General features: G+C 51.7%; 8 protein-coding genes across 8 annotated transcripts; 4 read left to right on the plus strand and 4 right to left on the minus strand.

Annotated features, from left to right (window-relative positions):
- Positions 1-1,056: 1,056 nt before the first annotated feature.
- Positions 1,057-3,933, minus strand: BO95DRAFT_357826 (Zn(II)2Cys6 transcription factor; the record flags this gene model as incomplete). Its single annotated transcript, XM_025582373.1, has 4 exons — positions 1,057-2,491; positions 2,552-3,270; positions 3,357-3,468; positions 3,527-3,933. 4 exons carry the CDS (start codon positions 3,931-3,933, stop codon positions 1,057-1,059), a joined length of 2,673 nt encoding a protein of 890 aa, XP_025444635.1.
- Positions 3,934-5,604: 1,671 nt separating this feature from the next.
- On the minus strand, positions 5,605-7,228 carry BO95DRAFT_357735 (uncharacterized protein; the record flags this gene model as incomplete). Its single annotated transcript, XM_025582368.1, has 2 exons — positions 5,605-6,730; positions 6,798-7,228. The coding sequence occupies 2 exons, from the start codon at positions 7,226-7,228 to the stop codon at positions 5,605-5,607; spliced, it is 1,557 nt and encodes a 518-aa protein (XP_025444636.1).
- Positions 7,229-11,030: 3,802 nt separating this feature from the next.
- Positions 11,031-11,548, plus strand: BO95DRAFT_68585 (uncharacterized protein). Its single transcript, XM_025592137.1, has 3 exons — positions 11,031-11,203; positions 11,254-11,324; positions 11,418-11,548. The coding sequence occupies exons 1-3, from the start codon at positions 11,095-11,097 to the stop codon at positions 11,487-11,489; spliced, it is 252 nt and encodes an 83-aa protein (XP_025444637.1). The 5' UTR covers positions 11,031-11,094; the 3' UTR covers positions 11,490-11,548.
- A 678-nt stretch (positions 11,549-12,226) lies between these two features.
- Positions 12,227-14,244, plus strand: BO95DRAFT_491340 (uncharacterized protein; the record flags this gene model as incomplete). Its single annotated transcript, XM_025590639.1, has 1 exon — positions 12,227-14,244. The coding sequence occupies one exon, from the start codon at positions 12,227-12,229 to the stop codon at positions 13,958-13,960; it is 1,734 nt and encodes a 577-aa protein (XP_025444638.1). The 3' UTR covers positions 13,961-14,244.
- Positions 14,188-15,042, plus strand: BO95DRAFT_68598 (uncharacterized protein). Its single transcript, XM_025592138.1, has 2 exons — positions 14,188-14,242; positions 14,311-15,042. The coding sequence occupies exon 2, from the start codon at positions 14,482-14,484 to the stop codon at positions 14,818-14,820; it is 339 nt and encodes a 112-aa protein (XP_025444639.1). The 5' UTR covers positions 14,188-14,242; positions 14,311-14,481; the 3' UTR covers positions 14,821-15,042.
- On the minus strand, positions 14,902-17,108 carry BO95DRAFT_480502 (uncharacterized protein; the record flags this gene model as incomplete). Its single annotated transcript, XM_025590141.1, has 3 exons — positions 14,902-15,220; positions 15,268-16,209; positions 16,264-17,108. 3 exons carry the CDS (start codon positions 17,106-17,108, stop codon positions 14,953-14,955), a joined length of 2,055 nt encoding a protein of 684 aa, XP_025444640.1. The 3' UTR covers positions 14,902-14,952.
- Positions 17,109-17,520: 412 nt separating this feature from the next.
- BO95DRAFT_512694 (putative quinol monooxygenase) lies at positions 17,521-18,003 on the minus strand (the record flags this gene model as incomplete). The annotated part of the gene is made up of 3 exons (XM_025591538.1): positions 17,521-17,679; positions 17,749-17,776; positions 17,840-18,003. The coding sequence occupies 3 exons, from the start codon at positions 18,001-18,003 to the stop codon at positions 17,521-17,523; spliced, it is 351 nt and encodes a 116-aa protein (XP_025444641.1).
- A 1,005-nt stretch (positions 18,004-19,008) lies between these two features.
- On the plus strand, positions 19,009-19,926 carry BO95DRAFT_357661 (pyrroline-5-carboxylate reductase family protein; the record flags this gene model as incomplete). The annotated part of the gene is made up of 2 exons (XM_025582364.1): positions 19,009-19,558; positions 19,628-19,926. The coding sequence occupies 2 exons, from the start codon at positions 19,009-19,011 to the stop codon at positions 19,924-19,926; spliced, it is 849 nt and encodes a 282-aa protein (XP_025444642.1).
- Between the last annotated feature and the right edge of the window lie 356 nt (positions 19,927-20,282).

Genomic DNA, 20,282 nt, shown 5'->3' on the forward strand with positions numbered 1-20,282 from the left:
AAACTACTTAGTCTTGGGATAGTGATAGCTTAGGGTCACGCTATATACAATTAACTGCCTACAACCCTTAATGGACGTGCGTGCGGTACGTATCATCAATCTTGCTGTAACCACTGATGATCACAGCTACACGCAAACTGTTAATGTCAAGATATAAGTAGTGGTATCAGTAGTGATATAAGTACTTGTGTATCCGTCAAAGGATATGTATAATCAATCCATACTGTACGATTGATAGTTTTGTTGAATAGAGTTTAGAAGAGAGGGGACTGTTGACCTTGTCAACGATAGTTAACTGGTTGGCAACGGTTGCATGCCGTGTTGGAACACTATTATACTAACTGCAACTTCAGCCCTCTCGTCTCTCTACCATGTATTAAATATATCACCACCGAATCCCCCATGACATAAAAATAAGACCATTGAAATAAAAGGGTAGAGAAAATTCGAAAATGGTATTCCTGATCTCGGTAACGAGATCTGTATCACAGAGGAGGGTGTTATCAACCGGGGAAAAAAACAATATACGCCAGCCATCCCACCCTATTCATTGATTCATCCATCCGTTAGATTCATGACAAATTTCCACCAGCGCCAGTAGATTCAGGCCTCGCCGCTCAGGCCAGACTTCATTTCCCGTCTCTCCTGCCTAACACTCCACGTAGCAAATTTACCGCCGTACACAAAGCCCAGATGTTGTTCGCATAGAAAACCGAATACAAAGAAGAAGCAGTTGGAAAATGGTTGCGGATGAAGACGTAAGCAGGAAGCAAGCGAAACAGAGAGACAGATGTCTGAGAGCATTCAGCGCTCAGTATATATGGGACAATATTGCGAAGAGGAGTATCAAGCTCGCGCACGAACTAGAGAAATGCTGTAACGGATCTTCAAAGCTTCGAGGCCATGGTAAACAATATTCAAAAAGAAATTTCAGTAAGGCCAACCAAATTGTGCGAAATCGCGGTGCAGCGTGGCAATGAGGATTGGATCCTGGGAGTGGAAAAACAGTACTGTCAGACCGACTTTCCAAGAAGACAGCAAGTCGAATTGTACTTATCACCCCCATGGTTGATCCTCATCCCCGGAGGATGGGAAGAAAGAGCGAATAAATTCACCGCTAATCGGATCATACGGAAAATATGCATCGCCGCCGGGACTGGGGTCGGAAGGCATGAAACTCATTAGCATGCCCGAGTGTTGTTGTTGATTGTGTTGGTATTGCTGCTGCTGCTGCTGTTGATCCTGAGGGTTCATGGTAAGTGACAATCCAAAATCATGGTGCATATTGGACACTTGCGACGCAACAAAAGATTGATTCATGTCAGCAGATGTGTAAAAAACGGGACCTGAGTTAGCGGTCTGTTCGGCTTGATGTTGGCCAGGTTGGGTCACGTTATGTGGTCGAGGGTCGTATCCAAAGACGGGCATATCGCTGATATCGTAGTCCATCCCACAGGCAATCTGGCGGAGACTACCAAAACACAATTCCCACGCCCGTCGAGAGGCCAAGCTATTCTGTGCCATCGCAAAGAGCCAGCGGATAGCCTTCTTTGTAGATTCCAAAAAGTGCATCTCATCCTCTGGCTTGTGAATACAACCAAAGGATAACTCCAACAGTAGGACCGAGGTCGCTTGCATCAAGTAGTGCAGAATACACCACCAGGGGCATACTTGGTAGAGACGGGCTGCGTCTGGCACATCCGGCATCAAGTCAAGCATACGTCGAGAAGAATCCAAGGTTATAACCGCCATCTCGTGGCTGAAGGTTGGCTTTTTGCTAGCAGCCGTTTGCCTTGCGTCACGGCGACAGAGGCATGGCCGTCCCAGAGTAATCCGCGCGCTATAGTAGTGGAAAGCAAGGAATAGCTTGGCACGGATTACATCTGTGCTCTGGTCCTCTCGTCTAGAGAAGTCGTACGCCTCATGGAGATTTTGGTACCAAAGGTCAATCCGAGACCGAAGTTCACCAATCCGGTTCTCGATGTGACTCCACGGGATGGAAACACAGTCAAGTGAGTATACCCGATTGACGATTTCCTGTGCAATGACCGCGAGGTCGACATAATAGAGAAAGCCTAGAGCGCTGCTCGGGGGCAGATTTCGCAGCCACGAGGTCTCGCGCGATTGATCTGACGCTTCAGCTTCTCTGCCCCCGCGGGGATTAGATGGCATCTGACGAACGGATGAAGAAGCAAGGGCGGATTCAATGTAGTCTTGACGGATATCTGGGTTGTTAAGGAGCCTGGTCGCAGCCGGCTCTGAGAGCTGTTCTTCCTCGAAAGGGAGTGGCAATGGCGTCGTGCAGATACCATCGGAGATGCATGAAGCCCGTCCTGTCATGATACCCAACATGTGCTCAAACGTATACAAACACCACCAGACCCGGTAGCGTGCTTCCTTAGAGATTTTAGCCGTGTTTTCGCTGGTATTCTTCATGTTGAGCCCTAATGTAATAGCAGACCGTACAGCCAGAGCTGCGATTCTCCACGCCCTGGTTGGTATACAAGTTAGATGGGACAACATATATGATTGTGTACTAAAACTGCCTCACCTGTTTATCTGGTCCGTAGAGAGTAGATAATATGCGATTAAACCCTCCACCTGAACCTGCTGAAGATCAGGATGGCTGAATAGCACGTCTCCGTTCATGCTAAGAATCCGGGCTCGAGTGAGATAGACCAGATGATCATTGTCATCTCCGCGCCAGGGCGCCTGCGTCAGGTGGGCATGCTTGGCGGAGATGGCGAAAATCATATTGAGGATGGCTAGCCACTTGTCTCCGGGCCGAGCGGCGCTATCGAAGAAGGTTTTGTATTGTGCGGAAAAGAGGGTGCGGTTGACAATGGGAAAGAATGGGTGCACGGTCTCCAAGTAATCCTGGAAAAGCTGATCGGCCACTTTCCGTGGCGGCATCCAGTACACATGCACGGGTCCAGGAACAGAAATGTCCATGTCATCCAGGTGGTAATTGACCGAATGGATCGCGAAATCGCTTTCTTGGTCCGCCTCGTAAAAGCCTGGCAGTTTGCGTGAACGTTGTTCGGCCTCCTTGCGCACTCGCTGCATCCAGATGACCTCCGAGTTCTTGCCCATATAGCCCGTGGCTCGGGAACTCGGAGTTCGGTTCACATCTTCCTCGACACGGTCTATTGCATCCAGCGATCCGATTGATGAAGTTGAAGATACGTCATCGTCTGCATATTCCTCCTGCGGCGTTACGGAACTCGACTGTGCTTCGGTGGACGTCGCGGTGCTTTCACTACCCGAATGCTGATCAGGGTTAGCCCATCATCGCAGACTTTTCCAGGGGGTATGGAGAAGGATAGAACACAACGGGCTACGGAGTTAAAACTCACCTTCTCCAAAACAAGTTTTATTCGCTCGGCAGCGCGACCGTCCACCACGGAACTTAGGTCCCGCAGGAGGTTTTCATAATCGGAGGTCTTGGTAGAAAGCTTATTCAATTGCCTAAATACTTTTAAGTCAATGACCAGCGCAAGGGAAGCGTGCGATAAGATCGACAAACGTCTTGGTCCGTTCACGCCAGGAGATCGGGTATCGGCAGCTAACCCGCAGCTCCTTGCACTGTCTACACACTGGCGTATCCCCACTACACTTGGTTTTGCGATGCCGACAAGATTCGCAGGCCAGAGGTACACGACGAGCATAGCGTGGGGCAGCCCCGGAGCGCTGTCGCGGGATGGCAACCTTTTTGCTGGCGTTGGTGGTGGGAAGTAGTGGTTTTTTATCGGAGTTAGTACCTCCGCTATTAGTGGTGAGGGTCGGCCGCGGTGGATGTTGTGATGACGATGTACTAGTCTGTGCTGGCGCGTTGGACGAGGAAACTGACGGCTCTTCCGGATGGGGACGAAGAGGCATTCCACCTTGCGAATGACTTTCATCCCCGTCCGGTAAATTAGATTGTGCTTCCATGGTGTTGTCTGATCAGACTAACGAGGGGCAACGGACGGCGGACGGCGGGGGGTTCGCTTCGACGATGGTCACTTGCTTTCGCTGATTTTGGAGGTATCGGGTGGGTGGTTGACGCTTCAAATATCGCCAACTATATCAGATTTTTTCGAGCCTAGAGCATGCACGGCCAAACAGGAACATGATGGCCGCCCGGCGGAAGGTTCCAGAGATGAGATGAGGCGATTAGAAGCGCGAAGGTTTGCAGCCACAGCCAGCTGCAGCGCTTTAGCAGTAGGGTCGGAACCAGAAGTGGCAAAAGTGGTAAGAGAGCGAAGAAGGGGGACTGGGAGGAATGAAAGAGGGGGAAAGAACACAGGCGGTGACGATCTGTGGAAGAGACGAGAGAAAGGAGACTACTCCGTAAGGTACTGGAAAGAAGAAGGATCAAGAGGAGGAGGAGGAGGAATGAATGCAGTGGATGCGGGCACTTTCCTGGCAACAATGCAGGCTGCATGACAGGCGCGGGCGGGCGGTGACAGTCACTAGTACTCATACTCTACACTTACAGTAGGTAGGTTTAGTACCTCGACTTGGTCTAAGCTCAAGATTCGATCGCAATCGCCCCGCTATGAGGTCATGATCTTTTCTTTCCTCCTTGTTCTGGTTCAAAGCGTTCCTGCCTTTCTTCGCTTTTCCACGAGTGCATCTGCCTTTCACTGAGTTCTTGGAAATAGTTAGTTCATTGAACACGGCTTGGATAATACGAATCAGAACTTACACTACTTATGACTTAGGCAGCAACCACCTGGCAGGCAGATCCATGATCAACTTTCGGCATATCTCAAGTGGTCTCTAGTGGGCAGAACGACTTTCCCGACCGGAGGATTGGCCAGACCAACCAAGAGCGAGCTGCTGCTGCATGTCACCTGGCACCCTGCAGCTTCAACCATTCAGGATTGGCTCCAAAGTCGGGCCCGAATAGTCCATGGAACGGAACGATGATGGCGTTGGCTCCGAAACCTCCAATCAATTTAGGGCTTACAATCCGCGAAGATACGATGAACCTTTTATCAAATCGGAGGAATCCCTTGCGGGGAGATTTGGAAGCTTTTTATTCCAACCTTGAAGAGGCCACAGGCGCTAAACATACATGATTGCTGACATCACAACATAAATCCCAGTTTTCCGGCCTTCCTTTTCTTTCTTTTTTGCTTCCAATTTTCCTTATTTTTGTCCTTCCAGTCTACCAGAACGTAGCCGTCTCAGAACGCCGACAATCGCATCCGCATCGATCCAACCAAGCGAGACGTTTCAGATCAATCCGACTGAACAATAAATCAAACAGAAATTTTTCACGATCAGACCGCAGACATTAAAATCAAGTCAGTCGTGGTGTTAGCGTGAGCGTGAGCGTGAGAAAGAGAGAAAAGACGGAGGACAGGAAAGAGGAATGAGGTATAGTAGGAGTATATATACAGGAGGAGCGGAGGCTTCGGCTGTCGCCTTGGGGGTTTCGAGAACGGAGAGAAGGCAAGTGCCGCGAGCACGCATTAGAGATAAAAAGATATACAGGGATATAGCAAACAGGTTGCGAAGAACCTGTTGACAGCTAGCCAATCAAGGCGAGCCAGTTTCGAAAATGGAGTGGAGAGGGGATAATTCCCGCTGACTGGTGTCTTGTTGTCGCGGGATCTAGAGATCATCAAACATCTCATCGAGCTCATGGACATCAACTGTTTCCGGACTCTGTAGCTCTCGCCACGAATCGAAAACCGTCGCCCCGTCTGAGCGAGGCAGTGCGCGAGCTCCTAGCGACACCTTGTCTTCGTGCTCAGCCAGATCTGCCATTTTCATGTCCAGATCAGGCATCTCGCTGTTCAGCATGTCGATAGGACGCTTCAGTGTCGATACTGAGGGAACGGTGAGGTCTTCGGGTAGACTGATCTGAGGGGCACGTCCAATCGCTTCCGACTGAGACTCGCCATCCAGTCCGTCATCCGAAGCCACACTCGTGCCAGACGAGATGGATGAGGCCACCGATGTGAGAGAAGGGGAAGGAGAAGTACCGAACAGAGCCGCCACGGCCGCCTCGTCGAGATCCTGCTGTTGGAGGTGGCCTTGGAGAGGGGAAAGTTCAGAGAGACCGCCACGAGAAAAGTAGTCGTGGGTGGGCTCATCCGCCATGCGATCGCCATTGAACGAAAGGTGGCTGTCGTCCACGGGGGTGCCGCAGATAATCATACTATCTTCGTGCAACTCGTTGAGACCTTCCGATAGCGCAGAAAAATGTGTGGTAGAGGGCTGTTGCTGTGCTTCTTTTTGTTCGGAAGCCCGCTCACGGACAGCGCTCGCGGTTTGTGTGAACTCCTTCTCATCACCTTCCAATGGAGGGGATGCAGCCCGGTTCGAGTGCATCAGCCGAGTGTGGTGATCTCCAAATTCGGTACTCGACCGGGAGGTGCTGGTGGAACCCGTGCGACCATCCAAGTCAATGTTTTCTTCGTCGAAGTCGGGGGAAGACAGGTCGACCTCGGGACTGGGGCTGAGGCGCGACCGCTCCCGCGCCAACGCGTCTTCCTCATCGAGGTCAATACTTGTCACGCTAGGCGTCATGTCCTTTCCTTCCACGCCAGGGATTATGACATCGTCCGAGTTCTCTGGGATGGCTTGACGGGGTGAAGTCGTCAAAAAGTAGAACACCTTGCGTGGGTGGATGGGGATCAATTCCTTGGCCACAGGACAAGGCGCCAGTGCAGTCCAGGGGCGTTTCATATACGCGCTTAGCCGTGAAGACAGGAGAGCAGCGGGGTTGGCAGAGCTGTTGGAGGCGCAATAATGTCAGAATTGCAAGACAAGACTGATGGTAGAATGACTGCGGGACTTACTTTGCGACGCTCTCGTTCAGCGCAATGAGAACAGCAGCCAATTCCTTGACCAGGTGAGGACGATTTCCCGTCTTCTCCAGCTGTTGAATGACGCCGACCACGATGTCATCGTTTATGCCTTCTGTGTCGATCTTGGGGGCGACCGTGCGGTCGGTGGGAGAGGGAGGTGGCGTGTGCTCCAAGGCGCTGCGCCGACCAGAGGAACGGACAGGTGTCGGATGGTCTTTGCTATCTGTAGCGCGCGTAGTGGTGGTTGAAGGCTCCGGCGATAACGAGGAATCGTGCGACCGTTTTACTTTCTTGGACGGAGGCAGCTGGTCGTCAGTCGCGTGCGGCGATTTCGAAGTGGACGGAGAGCGGCGGGACGAGTTCGGAAGGTGAATCCCCAAGGAGGGGAGCGACAATGATTTGCGACGGGTATTATAAGGCATGTTTTGTTTTTGGAATATAAATAGGATCTGAAGGGCGAGGAGGCGATGAAGTAATAGGATACAAGAGGAAGAAGGGAAGGATAAGCAACGCAGATAGTATACTAGTAAATCCGAGCACGGGTCGACGGAACAATACAGTATAGACAAGACAGGAGAGCACGGGGACTAAGAATCAGGAGAACGAGTCTAATAACACACAGAATCCAAGACACAAGACAAGGTTAGAATGGAGAAGTAGATAATGGAGATGGAGGGGGGCGAAATTCGGATGTTACAAAAAGAAGAGGAATGTATGATGAAAAAGGGGGGAAATAGGTGGTAGAATGAATAGTAAGGAAGAAAGATGGGATGATGGGATGGGATGGGGGGGAGGGAAAGGGTGGTGGTGGTGGTGGTGGGAGATGGTTAGTTTCCGGCTAGGGGAAGTGGATGGATGGATGGATGGAGGGAGGGAGGAGGGATGGAGGGCCGATGTATGATGAAGATGGCGGCACCGAGAAAAGGCAAGATGGAAAGTCGAAGGAATGGGAATGGAATAATCACCGGAAACTTCGTTGGCCAGTGAGGGACCACCTAACCGTCGGAAGAAGTAGAAAAGGGCCCAGTCTACTGTACGGTAACGGTAAAAGCCAGAAATGGCGAAGAAAAAATAAAGTAATAGAAAATCAAATAAGGCGGGCGGTAGGAAAAGAAAGAGGGCCTGAGGAATCCCACTTGGTTGTGGTGGTGGTGGTTGTGACTGACAACCACCATCTCTCTTCTCTTGTCAGTGCCAAATTCTTTTTTTTTTTCCCTTTCCGCACTTTACTTGTTCTCGAGCCGGCTGAAAATCAGCACGGGTGGATGTTTTAGGGTGACGGTTATTGGTCCGACCCGATGATGGAGCGTTTGATGGTCGTTTTAAGGAATGTCGGAAAGGAACTTTCTTCTTCCTGCTCCCCAAAAAAGATTACCGCCAGAGTCATCCATGATGAATAATTTGACTCAGACTGTGTTCAGAGGGGAAAAAAAAAAAGGTTTCCTATCCTAGCGTAGGCAGGAATGTACTGAGAACTGGGCGGATGATTGTTTTTGTTTACTCTCAGTGACTCCTTAAGAGCCTTCTTTTCCCGGCCAACAACATCCATTCCCCCACCTCCACCTCGAGACGCACTGGGGAAAGTCAGCAGGAATAGAGACAGACTATCTATTTTAGAGTCACAGCGATCCTACACCGCTTCCTTTACTGTTCTTAATGTATGAGTATTCAACCTGCGAAGGAGGGAGTCCGTGTGTCGCTGTGTGTGTGTGTCCGTGTGTCTGTGTGTCCGGACAACGAAAGGTCTCTCGCGCGCGCGCGCGCCCAGCAGCAGGTCCAAGACCACGACCCCAAGACCCGGACCAGACCAGACCCGACTAGACTAGAAAAGAAACAAGAACCCGGAAAGCCGCCAACCCGTAAGATTCATAATGAAGCAAGCCTGCAGGACCCGAACTAAACGCGGCCGACTGGCTGAAATTCCCATCTTCCGCGGAAGGGGCAAAAAAAAAAAAGTACCTACGGTGGGCCCCACCATGTGTCTATGACGACCAGAATGGATCCCTCCCACTATGATTGGTTGTAGAGACTCTGATCAACTGAGGTTCTGCAGGCATGGACTTCACTAGGATGGTCTCCAGGCACTCCAGCAGGGCGAATCGGGTTCCTACGTTTAAATTCTCAGGCATCCTGTCGGCTGTGAGAGAGCTGTCCTGTACGAAATCGAAAAGCAGAAACAAATGGGCTGCTGATGATTGTTACATAGTATAACAGAGCCATAAACAAACAACGCCCTGAATACAAATGAATAGAAGGTCTAACATAAAGGTAGATAGTGTCCGACTCGGCTAGCACCAAAGTTCCTTTGCCACGCCTCCGAGGTCTGCTTTCCTCACCGACATCATCATCGCACTTGATCTCATATCGGACCATTTTTTGGGGAAGTGCCCGAAGCTAGACTCGACTCACTTCACCCTTTACAAATCATCCTATCTAATGATGGTTAATACTGTCGTTGTGTGGAAATCATTCAACTGCTACAGGTTCACTACTCGATGCTGAGTGCACCCGTGTTCGGGTAGATGCATCATAGCTCTAACTGCATCCATGGAACATACCAGCGCAGCTCCGAAATCGACTTCTCTATTCTATGACTAAGTGGACGGACATGAAAGCCTTATGACCGGAGGCAATGCCAGAGCACGAGAAAACGGCAAGACACAAATGGCGGCACATTGAGAGTACTCAGTAGAGGCACCAAAACAGTGGATTGGAAAAAAAAGAGGACACACAGAAGGAAAGAGTAAGTAAAAAAAAAAAAAAAAAAAAAAGGGAGAGAAAGAAAAAGCCTTACACTAGTGCATAGTGCGATTAGCGTCGATTTTTGGCGCCAGTCTTGCCCTATTCCGCTCTAGTATTTACGACTTTATGCACCAAGCACAATATGCTAACGAATCACCAGCTGAGATGGGACTCCACTCAGCTCAAGAGAAAATCGTTCCTAGCGTCGCCGTTTAGAGCCATTCGCAAATCATGTTAGAGAGAGTGGGAACTCGAGTGAGCCGTCTAGAAGGTTGCCAAAATGCCCAATCGGACGGAATTGAGGCGACGCTAAACACCAGAGCGCTGGGACAGCCCTCCCTCGCCACTGATGACTCTGCAATGGGTGGTGATTGATGATGTCCGAGGCGAGAGTCCCGCCAGGAACTGATGTATCAGAATTCAGCAAGGGATTCATTCAACCTTGTGGTGGCTATCCGGCAGCTGGCTGTGCAGCCACTAATGCAGCGAGATCATGATTGGCAACGCGGCGCCCCGCGGCTTGAAGACATTCCAAACTTACTCATACATTCATAGTTCGTCCTTCGCCCCATTCATTATCCATCCCTGGCGGGAGGTCGTTGCCTGGGGGGCGGCAGTGGGATTGACATATGGGGGACGCACTCGTAATCCTATGCACATTTGTGCAACTTGTAGCATGCTTATGCATACATGCATGTATGCATGAACTGTACGGACTACGGAGTACTATTGCTCTCTCTATCTCCAGTTTCATCTGCATCGTCAAACAGATCCATATGCAAAAGCAAGAGAGGGACGCCGAGTCGGTTCCCGCCACCGACGTTGCATGCCCCTGGTGGGTTGGATGTGTCCAGACGGGGGGATGGATCTATCCCTCGGTCAGCCTCTCTCTCTCTCCACTGCACCCCACGGAGGCCACAAATGCAAATGCAGACATGCATCAGCCGTACATCATTAATCTTCTCTGTTCTGTCTCCATCGCCAAATCTGTAGGCGCGTATGATGCATCCTCTCTCTCATCTTTGTCTTCCAGTCCCACTCCATGCTCCTCACCCGATACCAATCGCCCGTACTGTACTAAGTATTCCATGACAGAACCAGGCCAACTCGGAAGTATGTCTCATTCTCGCAGTGATCAACAAAAACCCCCGCCATGGCATGATGTTGTATTCGTAGTGTAGATCTCGTGTGCAAAGTTCCGTCCTCGAAGAGACAGAACCCTAGGGCGTATCACATTACATGAGAGAACTGTTTGCAAATTCACCGGCGGCAGGGACAAAAACCGTTCAATACATGTAGGAATATCGTCAATAACTCCATCTCAATGCAGTCAGTCATCTTTGGTTAAGTTCTCGAAATCTCCGATCGATGACGATGGAGGTACATTAGGCTATGGGGCTATTTCTGCTCCCTCTCCGTAATCTGCTCGCAGTAGGGGAGCCCGCGGAGTACAAGGAACTAGTTGAAGTACCCCGCATCTTGCATAACGCCATTTTGACTTCATTGATCGGCTACCGAGAAAAAGCTTCCAACAACATTGGAATCCATGCGAACCTGTTTCTTTGCTTTTGGGGTAGGGGCGATGGAGAGAGTTATGAGTGAGTTTTCCTGGCAGTGCAATGGCTCGTATTCAGACATGAATGCTGCACATAGAGGTATGAAAATGTACAGTATACTGAGTATATCAGGTTTGACGTTGGCGCAGGAGGCTTACTCCGCATAATATGGAGAAACTATAGATTCCGCCCACAGATCAGTATGGGTCGCGCGCATGGGGTAAGATGCCGGGAGAATACTACCTAATCATAATAACCTGAGCTTGTTCATAATTCAAGATTCTATGCCGCACGCTAACTGGGATCAAGCAAGAGCGACTCTGGTACTACCACCAGCGACCTCATTCGTCTCTCAATGTTGATGCTGGGACGAACCTTGCCATAGACGATTCAATTGGTTTTAGCTGTGGCTGCTGCCGCGATCGAACCGGCATGTCATAAGACACTGTTTGCGTTTCCATTGGGAAACACTGTTTACTCATAGTTTGTCTTACTGTAGCAAGCACTCGGCTCTTGTTTTAGCAGAAAGAAAATTGCGTCTGATCCGAATTTACCAGATGAGAGCGTGGTGATGTTTGGCGTGGGTTATGCTAACCTCGAACCTTCGCAGCAAGGCCTTGAGGACGCTGCCTCTTGCGTTTAGTTCTCAGACAATACAACTGTGCTGATATAACACTGTCATATATGGTGCTGGGTAGTACATACTAATTGGAGTAGGAGCAAGCAATTGGATGAAAGTGAGGAAGTAGTAGATAACTCGATCTAATATTGTAGTAGCAACGGAAAAAAGCTACGGTGCCTGAGTAGTCACGGGTTATATAGATAGACGGATAGAACCCAAGCATTGACAACTGAATGAATTCAGGATTCAGACACAAGAAGACCGGATCTTCAAGATTGCACGTTCGAGGACGAATATGACGGTAGAAGCCATCTTACTCTTGCCAGATCTCTAATACAGAACAGAATAGATAATAGCTTGATGCATTGGTGCATCTCGATGGACGGGGAAAGGAGCCGCGGGCGGGCCGCAAGCCCGCAAGCCCGCAAGCCCGCAAGATCCGCGCTTCTTCCATCGATGCCTCTCGCGGAACCACTTCAATCCCGCTCCTGCCGCTCGCCATGTCGGAGTCCGGGGATCAGCTCAAGCGCAAACGTGCCCGGGTCGCTTGCGAGCCATGTCGGCAGAGAAAAAGGAAATGCAATGGAGCGACCCCCTGCGCAACCTGCACTGACTGGGGCTATAACTGCCACTATACAGATCAAACGCCCCGGAAACGTCGTCTATCGCAGCCGTCTTCCGCTGCGACGGCAGCGAAGCCATCCTCTCCCGCCGCCGCCGCAGCAGTGGGAGGAGAGTCCCTCCGCTCGCCCGATGAAGCCGTCACTCAATCCCATCACCATCAAGGCATAGCCCGCAGTCTCGAAGCGAATTCCGCCGCCGCGTTTGTACGCAAGATGGGCCTCAAGGTTGATCCCGCCCAGGCGCCGAAACTGGCCCTGTTCGGATGGAACATCGGCGCACGGCAGTTACCCTCCGGAACGGGGGCGATCTCCGCCCGACCCATTGTCGATGTCATCTCGGTGGCCGATATGAAGCAGCTGGCCGAGGTCTACTTCACCAAGATCGATCCGTGCTACGGCTTCATCGACCGGCGCGTCTTCAACAACCGCCTCGAGACCCGATGGCAGACCCCGCTGTCCAGCGGTTCCATCTATGACAGCATCCTCGCCGGAGTCGCGGCGCTGGGCTCGCTCTTCTCCTACCGGAGCATGACCATTACGGAGCTGCACCTCGTCGAAGCCGCCCGGTCGATCCTGGACGGCCACGACGGGTCCGGCCCCCCGTCCCTCGAGCTGGTGACGGGCTGGGCGCTCCGCGTGGTCTACATGCGCATGACGGCGGCGCCGCACGCCACCTGGATCGCCAGTTCGACGCTGATGCACCTCATCGAGGCGGCCGGTCTGCACCTGGAACCTTCTTCTTCTTCTTCTGCAACTTCGCACGACACCGTCCCGTTGCGCGCTCCGGCCACGACGCCGCCCCACGACCGGGAGATCAGCCGTCGCCTCGTGGGCGTCGCGCACCACCTCAACATCTGGACCTCCTTCGACCTCGGCCTATCCCGCGTCGCCTTCCGCACGGGACTGCCGCTGCCGGCCTCGCCCACGAACCCAGGCGACTACACACCCGAGGTGCTCAACCTCCTCCCGGCCTCCGCATGCCTCGACCCGGAGAACTCGCAAACAGACAGCGACCTCGAACCGACCCTCACCAAAGTCCTGCAGGGCACGCACACCCAACCCCCATCTGTGATGGCCCAGACCAACCTCGTCCTCTGCATCCTGCGCCGGCTCCGCATTCTGAACCTCTCCATCACCCCGCAGGTCACGGACCAGGTCCTCGTCCTCTTCGGCCAGGCCCTGTCGTACGCGCGCACCATGGTCACGGACGGCAGCCCCTGGCACCAGGTCGCCAACGTGCCGATGCAGATCCTCTATGTCCTGCTGGAGATGGACACGCGCGCGTCGCTGGCGATGCTGCCCGCCGCGATGCAGACGGTGACGCTGGTGGCGACCACGTACGATACCGCCACCATGCGCGAGGCGTACAGCACCGCGCGCTTGCTGGTGTCGCTGTACCAGCAGCGTCGTTCGGAGGACACGAGGGTGTTGGCCGATGTGCTGAATCTGGCTCCCGAGGCAGGGGAGACCGTGACCGAGCCATTCAGCCCGAGGGTCGACGAGTTATCTTGGTTAGAGGGCTTGGTCGCAGAGATGCCTAGTCTACAAGGCCTAGAGCTAGAGCCCTGGCTCCAAGGAGATGTACTTGCCGGAGGTGAAGGGTGGGAGTAACACAGATTGAATTGGCCCGCCCGCAGAATGAGAGCAGTGAAGGAACGACAGCAGCAGCAGCCGTCACCTAGTAGGTGAATTGCGCTTTCGCCAGAGTAACAGTAACACACCAAGAGATGGGTGTTTCTACACCTCATGGAGAGCCCTTCTGCTGCTCCTCCACCTCCACCTCCCCTTCTCCAACATCGACAGAACAATGTCCGGGCGACTGGTTACGCCCAAGAAAAAGAAAGGCTTCACTCCTTCTATCCCGCTTCTGTCTACAGATCGTCGGCCGGTCCGGTAAGAACCTCCTCAGTCAAGCCTCCCAAAAACATACCTTTTCCCGGTAGTGATGCTGACCTGACCAGATAGTCTAATACGCTAATCTCGCCTGGAGCGTAGCGCGCGGGCCTCTCTCCTTAGAGTAGAGTACTATCCTTGTTTTGTCTGGCAGGTAAGCCGGTTCATGATTGCGGGACTAAGAGGAGGATAAACTCACGATTTGCCCTCTATCACTAGCCAAGCTTTATCCGGACAGAATGTCGGCTCGCTCGGGAATGGAAGGGTTTTGCAAAGTGTGCCTTCACGCAAACAACGAACACTACACTGCGCCCTGCCCTGCCACTGGCTGCCTGAACAGATGGAAGGAATGCACTGCCAGTAACTGCTTGAGAGAGCGTCCTAAGGGCTCCAAGGCTTCGAAGGGTTCTAAGGCTCTACCATACAGGGTGTGCTTTGGATGCAAGGACCACCCGGCATGCAGGGAGAATCTCGATTTCAGCGGCGACCAGGTTGATGTCCCAGAGAAGCAGAATGAGGACTACGCCGCGACTGGGACTGCGGGGGGCCAAGATGCTGAAGGTAATTGGACTCGTTGATCTAGTTCTCTGGACTTCTACAAGGCAACTCAAATGCATTGCTGAGACATACCCGCATATTGCGGCGATATTGATGTATTTCATTTCATACATACTGAGCAAGGCCATTTCACATTGTCATGAATCAAGCTTCTAGCAGCCATCGTGCTCTACCGCATCTCTCCATTTCAAGATTTTCTCTAGATCAAGCTCCTTGTGCTCGGGCTCAGAAACCGGGAAGTCGTTGTTGTTCCAGGGGTCTTTGATCCAAGGATGTATCTGCATACAACGGATAGCATCAACGTCACCCGCCCCATCGTCAAGCCATATGGCACCCTCATGATGTCTTTGCCAACAGAAGAGTCTTCGTGTTCCATTGCCCGATTGTCCTTCAGCCAAACTTCTTAGAGGATGAGGCAGCCTGGATTGTCAGCACATACTAAAAGTTGATCGTTGTCATGGGCTTACTCGTCAGAATTTCCTGCACAACCAAAGTAGTTCATAGTATGAACCTCCGAACTTTCGAAGTCATGCTTGCTGCTCGCAGGGATTCTTTGCTCAGACTCTAGTATCCAGTATATCTGCCAAGAGCGAGGTCTATGCATGTGTGGCAGATGCTCCCTCGCTTCGAGGCTTAGATTTGTGACTGGAGTTGAGCCAAACGGCGGTGCTGGGGACCATGGCCATGGCAGTGAACTAGTGTTGGACAAACAGAAGTGCGAGGTCTGAAATTCATCCACCCGAGTGCTCAAAAGCTCCTTGGAGGAGGCTGAACGGTAGTTCATCTGAAGGAACGATTGGTATGTATTTGTCCAGTACGCGGCAGGCAGACAAAGAATCGGTATCCCGCTCAGCGACCACCTCAGCAGGGGCATCACCTGGTTGGTGTAGATTGCTGCTGCCCAAAAAAGACCCAGATATGGTTTCACATACATGATCGCGTTGAGGAGCTGCTGTTTGTCAATCTTGTCAATAAAAGGGCGTAAGTCATCACATGGCTTGTGCTCTGTGTGCAGCTGCCGCTTGCTCATCGTATCGGTTGGCGAAAGAGCTTCAATTATGCCTAAAGAACCGGCCCCTAAGAGATTGCAGGGCACGCTAGGGTCAAAGAACACACTGCAACTCAGTGAGTCGATAGCCTCTCCTGTTGTGCTGAGAAACATGCATTGATCGATTGATCGGAACAGCTTTTCGTAAATCGTGTTCTTGCAAACTGGGCCAGGGCTCAAAGACATGGCTGGGATCCTCACAGGAGGAGGAAACTTGGGTCGAGATATCGTCCATGGTTCTAGATTCAGGATCGAAGTAAGACCAATGAGTAACTCTCCTTCGAGGCTTTCGAATTTGCAAAATTCGACAAGGGCACCAAAAGCAAGGGCCGAATCTGAAGCGACCGGCTCCCATTCATCTCTGACAAGCAAGTTAGCGGGCAGATATGAAGAACAGCTCCGGCAATAGACATACTGGGGGTAAGTGATGTCAGACAATCTCAGCATCCACGGAGAGTAGAGTTGTTCTTCCTCATCTTCGGGGTCACTGCATCGAGCTTCCCAATGACCCTGCAGAACAATGTCCCAGAAAGACTTTTCAAGCTGCAAGCCTTTTGCATGAAACATGTGGCACTCCAACCCAGCTTGCTGTAGAATCTCCACCCAGCGGACAGAAAGGATATAAGACCAAGCTAGGGCGATGCTCGTGAAGTACCCGGCACGAAGAGGGCTGGCAGTAGCGGGAATCGTAACTTCTGTTGGCATCTCCGTAGCAGTACAGCATGTGATAGGCCGTGGCTTTGCGACGAAGTGACGATACTTGAGTGACATACGAGGTTGATCGCAGGAGGGATCCTCCGTCGAGTCGATGCATATCTCTGATTCGATAAGACAGTCTCCCACATTTCTCACCACCTCTTCTGGAGGAGAATGAAAAAATGGAGGAACTTCCTTGAGCAGGTCTAAGAAGGATTGTATGTAGAAATCTAACGAGTCAGAGCCCCGAATATGCGCAGTGGCCGCATGTTTCCACTGAGCAAGCTTGGATCGATAGCACAGATTGAACTGCGATGTTGTTGGACAGATTCCATCACCAGGAGAAACTCCAGAGCTATTGTGCAAAGAGCCTGAGGGTTTTACACTTTTTTGAGTGGCCGGGGTTGTAACTCCTTCGTCAGCGGTCGGTAGATGCTTGGAGACGTGCAGTGAATCGACGCCAATACTGAGTGGCGATGGTGGGCTGCTGTGAGATAAATCTGATGCTTTATCATTATCATGAGATGTATGGGTCGAATCTTCATTTTCCATGACTGAGGCCATGTTGGAGATGTGTCGCGGAGGGTAAGTTATAGGTTGAAGAGAGTATACAAAGTAGAATCGGCTTCAGAGGCGAACAAGAAAGCAGTTTGTAGAGGAAGACAAGTGCTGGGCCCAGATTGCTGGTGTATCTAGTGCTGAGAAACTCGCTAGAGCTTCTCCTTTTCTTCTGAGTGAAGTGAGGAAATGTAGAGATGTGGATGGGTGGGAAATTGGTGGCTGCTTCTTAATCGGGTACTCGACGCGACGGGCATGGGGCGTCAGGTGATCAGAGCATGTTGATACAATTCAATTTTTTTCTACTACTTCGAGGCAATCCAGTATTTGTCACATGATGTGGTTTCCTTGATTTGAACTAAACACTTGGTTTGTTATGAGATCCTATTACTAGAAGCCACGGACTCATCCCGACCAACTATTCATGTCCATCCGCCGGCCAGATCTGGCCGTTATTGGTCTTTACCACACTGAATTTCCCAGCCTTACGATCTGCGATTATCAACTCTTTGGGCTTGATAAACAATGGTTCGACGATATCATGGTACTCATCGAGGTACGGTCTTTTCATCGCCACCTGCTCCCATATCAGCAGAAGAGATCCAAGCCGAAGAGAGCTATCTTTGGAAGGAAACAGAAGCCGTACATTCACCACCCATTCCTTTGATGCGTTCCTAGAGTACCATCAATTAGCAACGGCTGACAATAAGCATGATAGATAGTTAGGACGAGATCACCAATTCTTGAGCACCAAAATTTCTCCCTTGTTTTCCTGCGACTGATACACTTCGAAGAGCGTGCATTCGGGCTCGCGGGCAATCTTGTAAAAGACGGCCCCGAGGGCTTCGAAGTATTTCGCAACATCCTTCTCCGCCACCCAGATGCGCACCTGGAGTGACATAAGATCAGAAGACTCCGACATGGTGAGGGCTTGTGAGTATCGGTCTTGAAAGGTAGCTTCAGAGCAGTCTGAGTCTGGTCTCCAACAACGGAATCATGTGGGCTTTATATAATCCCTCGAGACCCAGATCTGAGCCTTGCGGCTAATAAGTGTAATCCCCCATAGTGAGAGTTACACCTTCTCAGCATTGGGTTGCTCGACTCGAGTGTCGAGCCGTCTTTCCGCGATGTGGTGCTACTTCTTAGAACTCACTACGCAGGCATCCTAGATACTGGCCAACTGTCCCTGACTCGAGAGTCCCACAGAAAAGATCCAATAGGGATCTCCACCGCGGACTGTAAGGGCCCATCCTGCTTTTGCAAGTGACACAGAGCACACCTCGTGGGTGTAGCCTATGGAGGAAGCACTTTACTCTGTCACCAGATTGTCATCTGAGCTATGATCGATGGGTCACCCGACAGGTTCGAGAACATCGCATGAAGTGGGTCTTCCAACAGCTGGCTGTAGACAGCACACTTGCATCCGTGAAGAAGTCAAAAACCGACAAAAAAGATTGCCAAGCTACCAGTATATCAGTTGGACAGCCTTCTTTGGATCATTTTACCGGAGCATCTCATCTTGGACTACTCAACAGAACACTGAAACTGTAATGACTGTTACCAGAACGGAGAGATGTGGTTGTACCAACTTAAGTCAAGTCAAACATTCAGTTGGAGAATCAAACCGTTCCTGGCAATCACATGCGTTCGGGCAACTATGAAAGTGACACCCAAGGTTAATTCCGAAAGAGGTTAGACCATTCCCCGCAGCAACCGAAGCTTCTCCCCCCACCAAACTCACACGCCGCCCGCCGGCCCGGTCTCGTCGCCGGTGAGTAACAACTTCACCACCCCCTCACCATCACCACTACTACCCTACATCTCAATCCCTTTATTCCTCTCTTCCCTCCGAAGTTTCACAGATACCCCAATCATACCTCCAACCCCGACAACCAAACCAACCACGATGCCCTCCCTCAAAGAAAGCACCATCGCCTTCATTGGCGGCGGCAACATGGCCTCGGCGATCATCAAGGGCCTGGTCGCGCAGAACATCGAGAAGCAGAAGATCATCGTCGCCGAACCGTGGGAGGTCAACCGCTCCAAGATGGACGCCATTGGCGTGCGCACCACGACTGACAACGTCGCCGCCGGCGGGGACGCCGACATCGTAATCATCGCCGTCAAGCCGCAGATCACCAAGACCGTGTGCCAGGAGCTGGCCGCCTCGTGGGCCCAGCGCTCCGCGCTCCCCATCGTCGTCAGCATCGCCGCCGGCATCACGATGAAGAGCCTGCGCGAGTGGGTCCAGACGAGCGACGGCCGCTCCGCGCACATCGTGCGCGTCATGCCCAACACCCCCGCCTTGGTGAACGAGGGCGCCTCGGGGCTGGTTGCCAGTGAGGACGTCACGGCGCAGGAGAAGGAGGTCATCAACGAGCTTCTGGGCAGTGTGAGCAAGGCGACGGAGTGGGTGGATCGCGAGGAGCTATTGGACGTTGTCACCGGGTTGTCTGGTATGGTTTTCCCCACCCCTTCCAAAATTCCTCCCGAAGGGCTCCCTGCTGAACAGAGTCGAAATTCAGGATCCGGCCCGGCCTATTTCTTCGCCATGGTCGAGCATCTGGTGGCAAGCGCGACGGCTCTGGGACTGTCCAAGGAGCAGGCGACCCGTCTGGCGGCGCAGACGTGCCTGGGTGCCGGCAAGATGCTGGTGGAGTCGGATGAGGAGCCCGCGCAGCTGCGCAAGAACGTCACCAGCCCCAACGGCACGACGCACGCGGCCCTGCAGACCTTCGAGGCGCTGAACTTCAAGGAGATCGTCGACAAGGCCGTGCAGTCCGCTACGGCACGGGCGGAGGAGTTGGGCAAGACCCTCGGTTAAATATGATCTTCGTGAAGTACAAAAATGACATAGAGTTTATGATTCGAACTTTTCTTCCATTCAGCTACAAACTCTTCTCTGAAGAAACTTAGTGCTTTGAAAACTGGCGTGGTAGCGTCAACAAAGAGCACTTAGACGAGACTCCGAAACAACACAACCTCTCGACACCCACTTGCTGTACCACTACCGGTGAAAAGCTGCTTTATTCACAAAATTACAATTCAATTCCAAGATAATCCAAACAAAAATCTTTTAGCTGACATGTAGTAGACCGAGCATTACAATACATCATTATGGAAGATACATTAGAGCGGAGCGCCATTTGGACTCTCCGTCAACACTTAGGTATGGCAGGA

This window comes from Aspergillus brunneoviolaceus, assembly GCF_003184695.1.
Source record: "Aspergillus brunneoviolaceus CBS 621.78 unplaced genomic scaffold BO95scaffold_17, whole genome shotgun sequence".
NCBI classification, from domain to species: Eukaryota; Fungi; Ascomycota; class Eurotiomycetes; order Eurotiales; family Aspergillaceae; genus Aspergillus; species Aspergillus brunneoviolaceus.

Excerpts from the sequence above, each read along its gene's own strand:
- BO95DRAFT_68585 (XM_025592137.1), top strand. The coding sequence starts at position 11,095 with ATGCGAACCTGTTTCTTTGCTTTTGGGGTAGGGGCGATGGAGAGAGTT. Across the intron at positions 11,204-11,253 it reads CATGAATGCTGCACATAGAG|GAGGCTTACTCCGCATAATA; the intron begins GTATGAAAATGT and ends ACGTTGGCGCAG. Across the intron at positions 11,325-11,417 it reads GTATGGGTCGCGCGCATGGG|AGCGACTCTGGTACTACCAC; the intron begins GTAAGATGCCGG and ends GGATCAAGCAAG.
- BO95DRAFT_68598 (XM_025592138.1), top strand. The coding sequence starts at position 14,482 with ATGTCGGCTCGCTCGGGAATGGAAGGGTTTTGCAAAGTGTGCCTTCAC.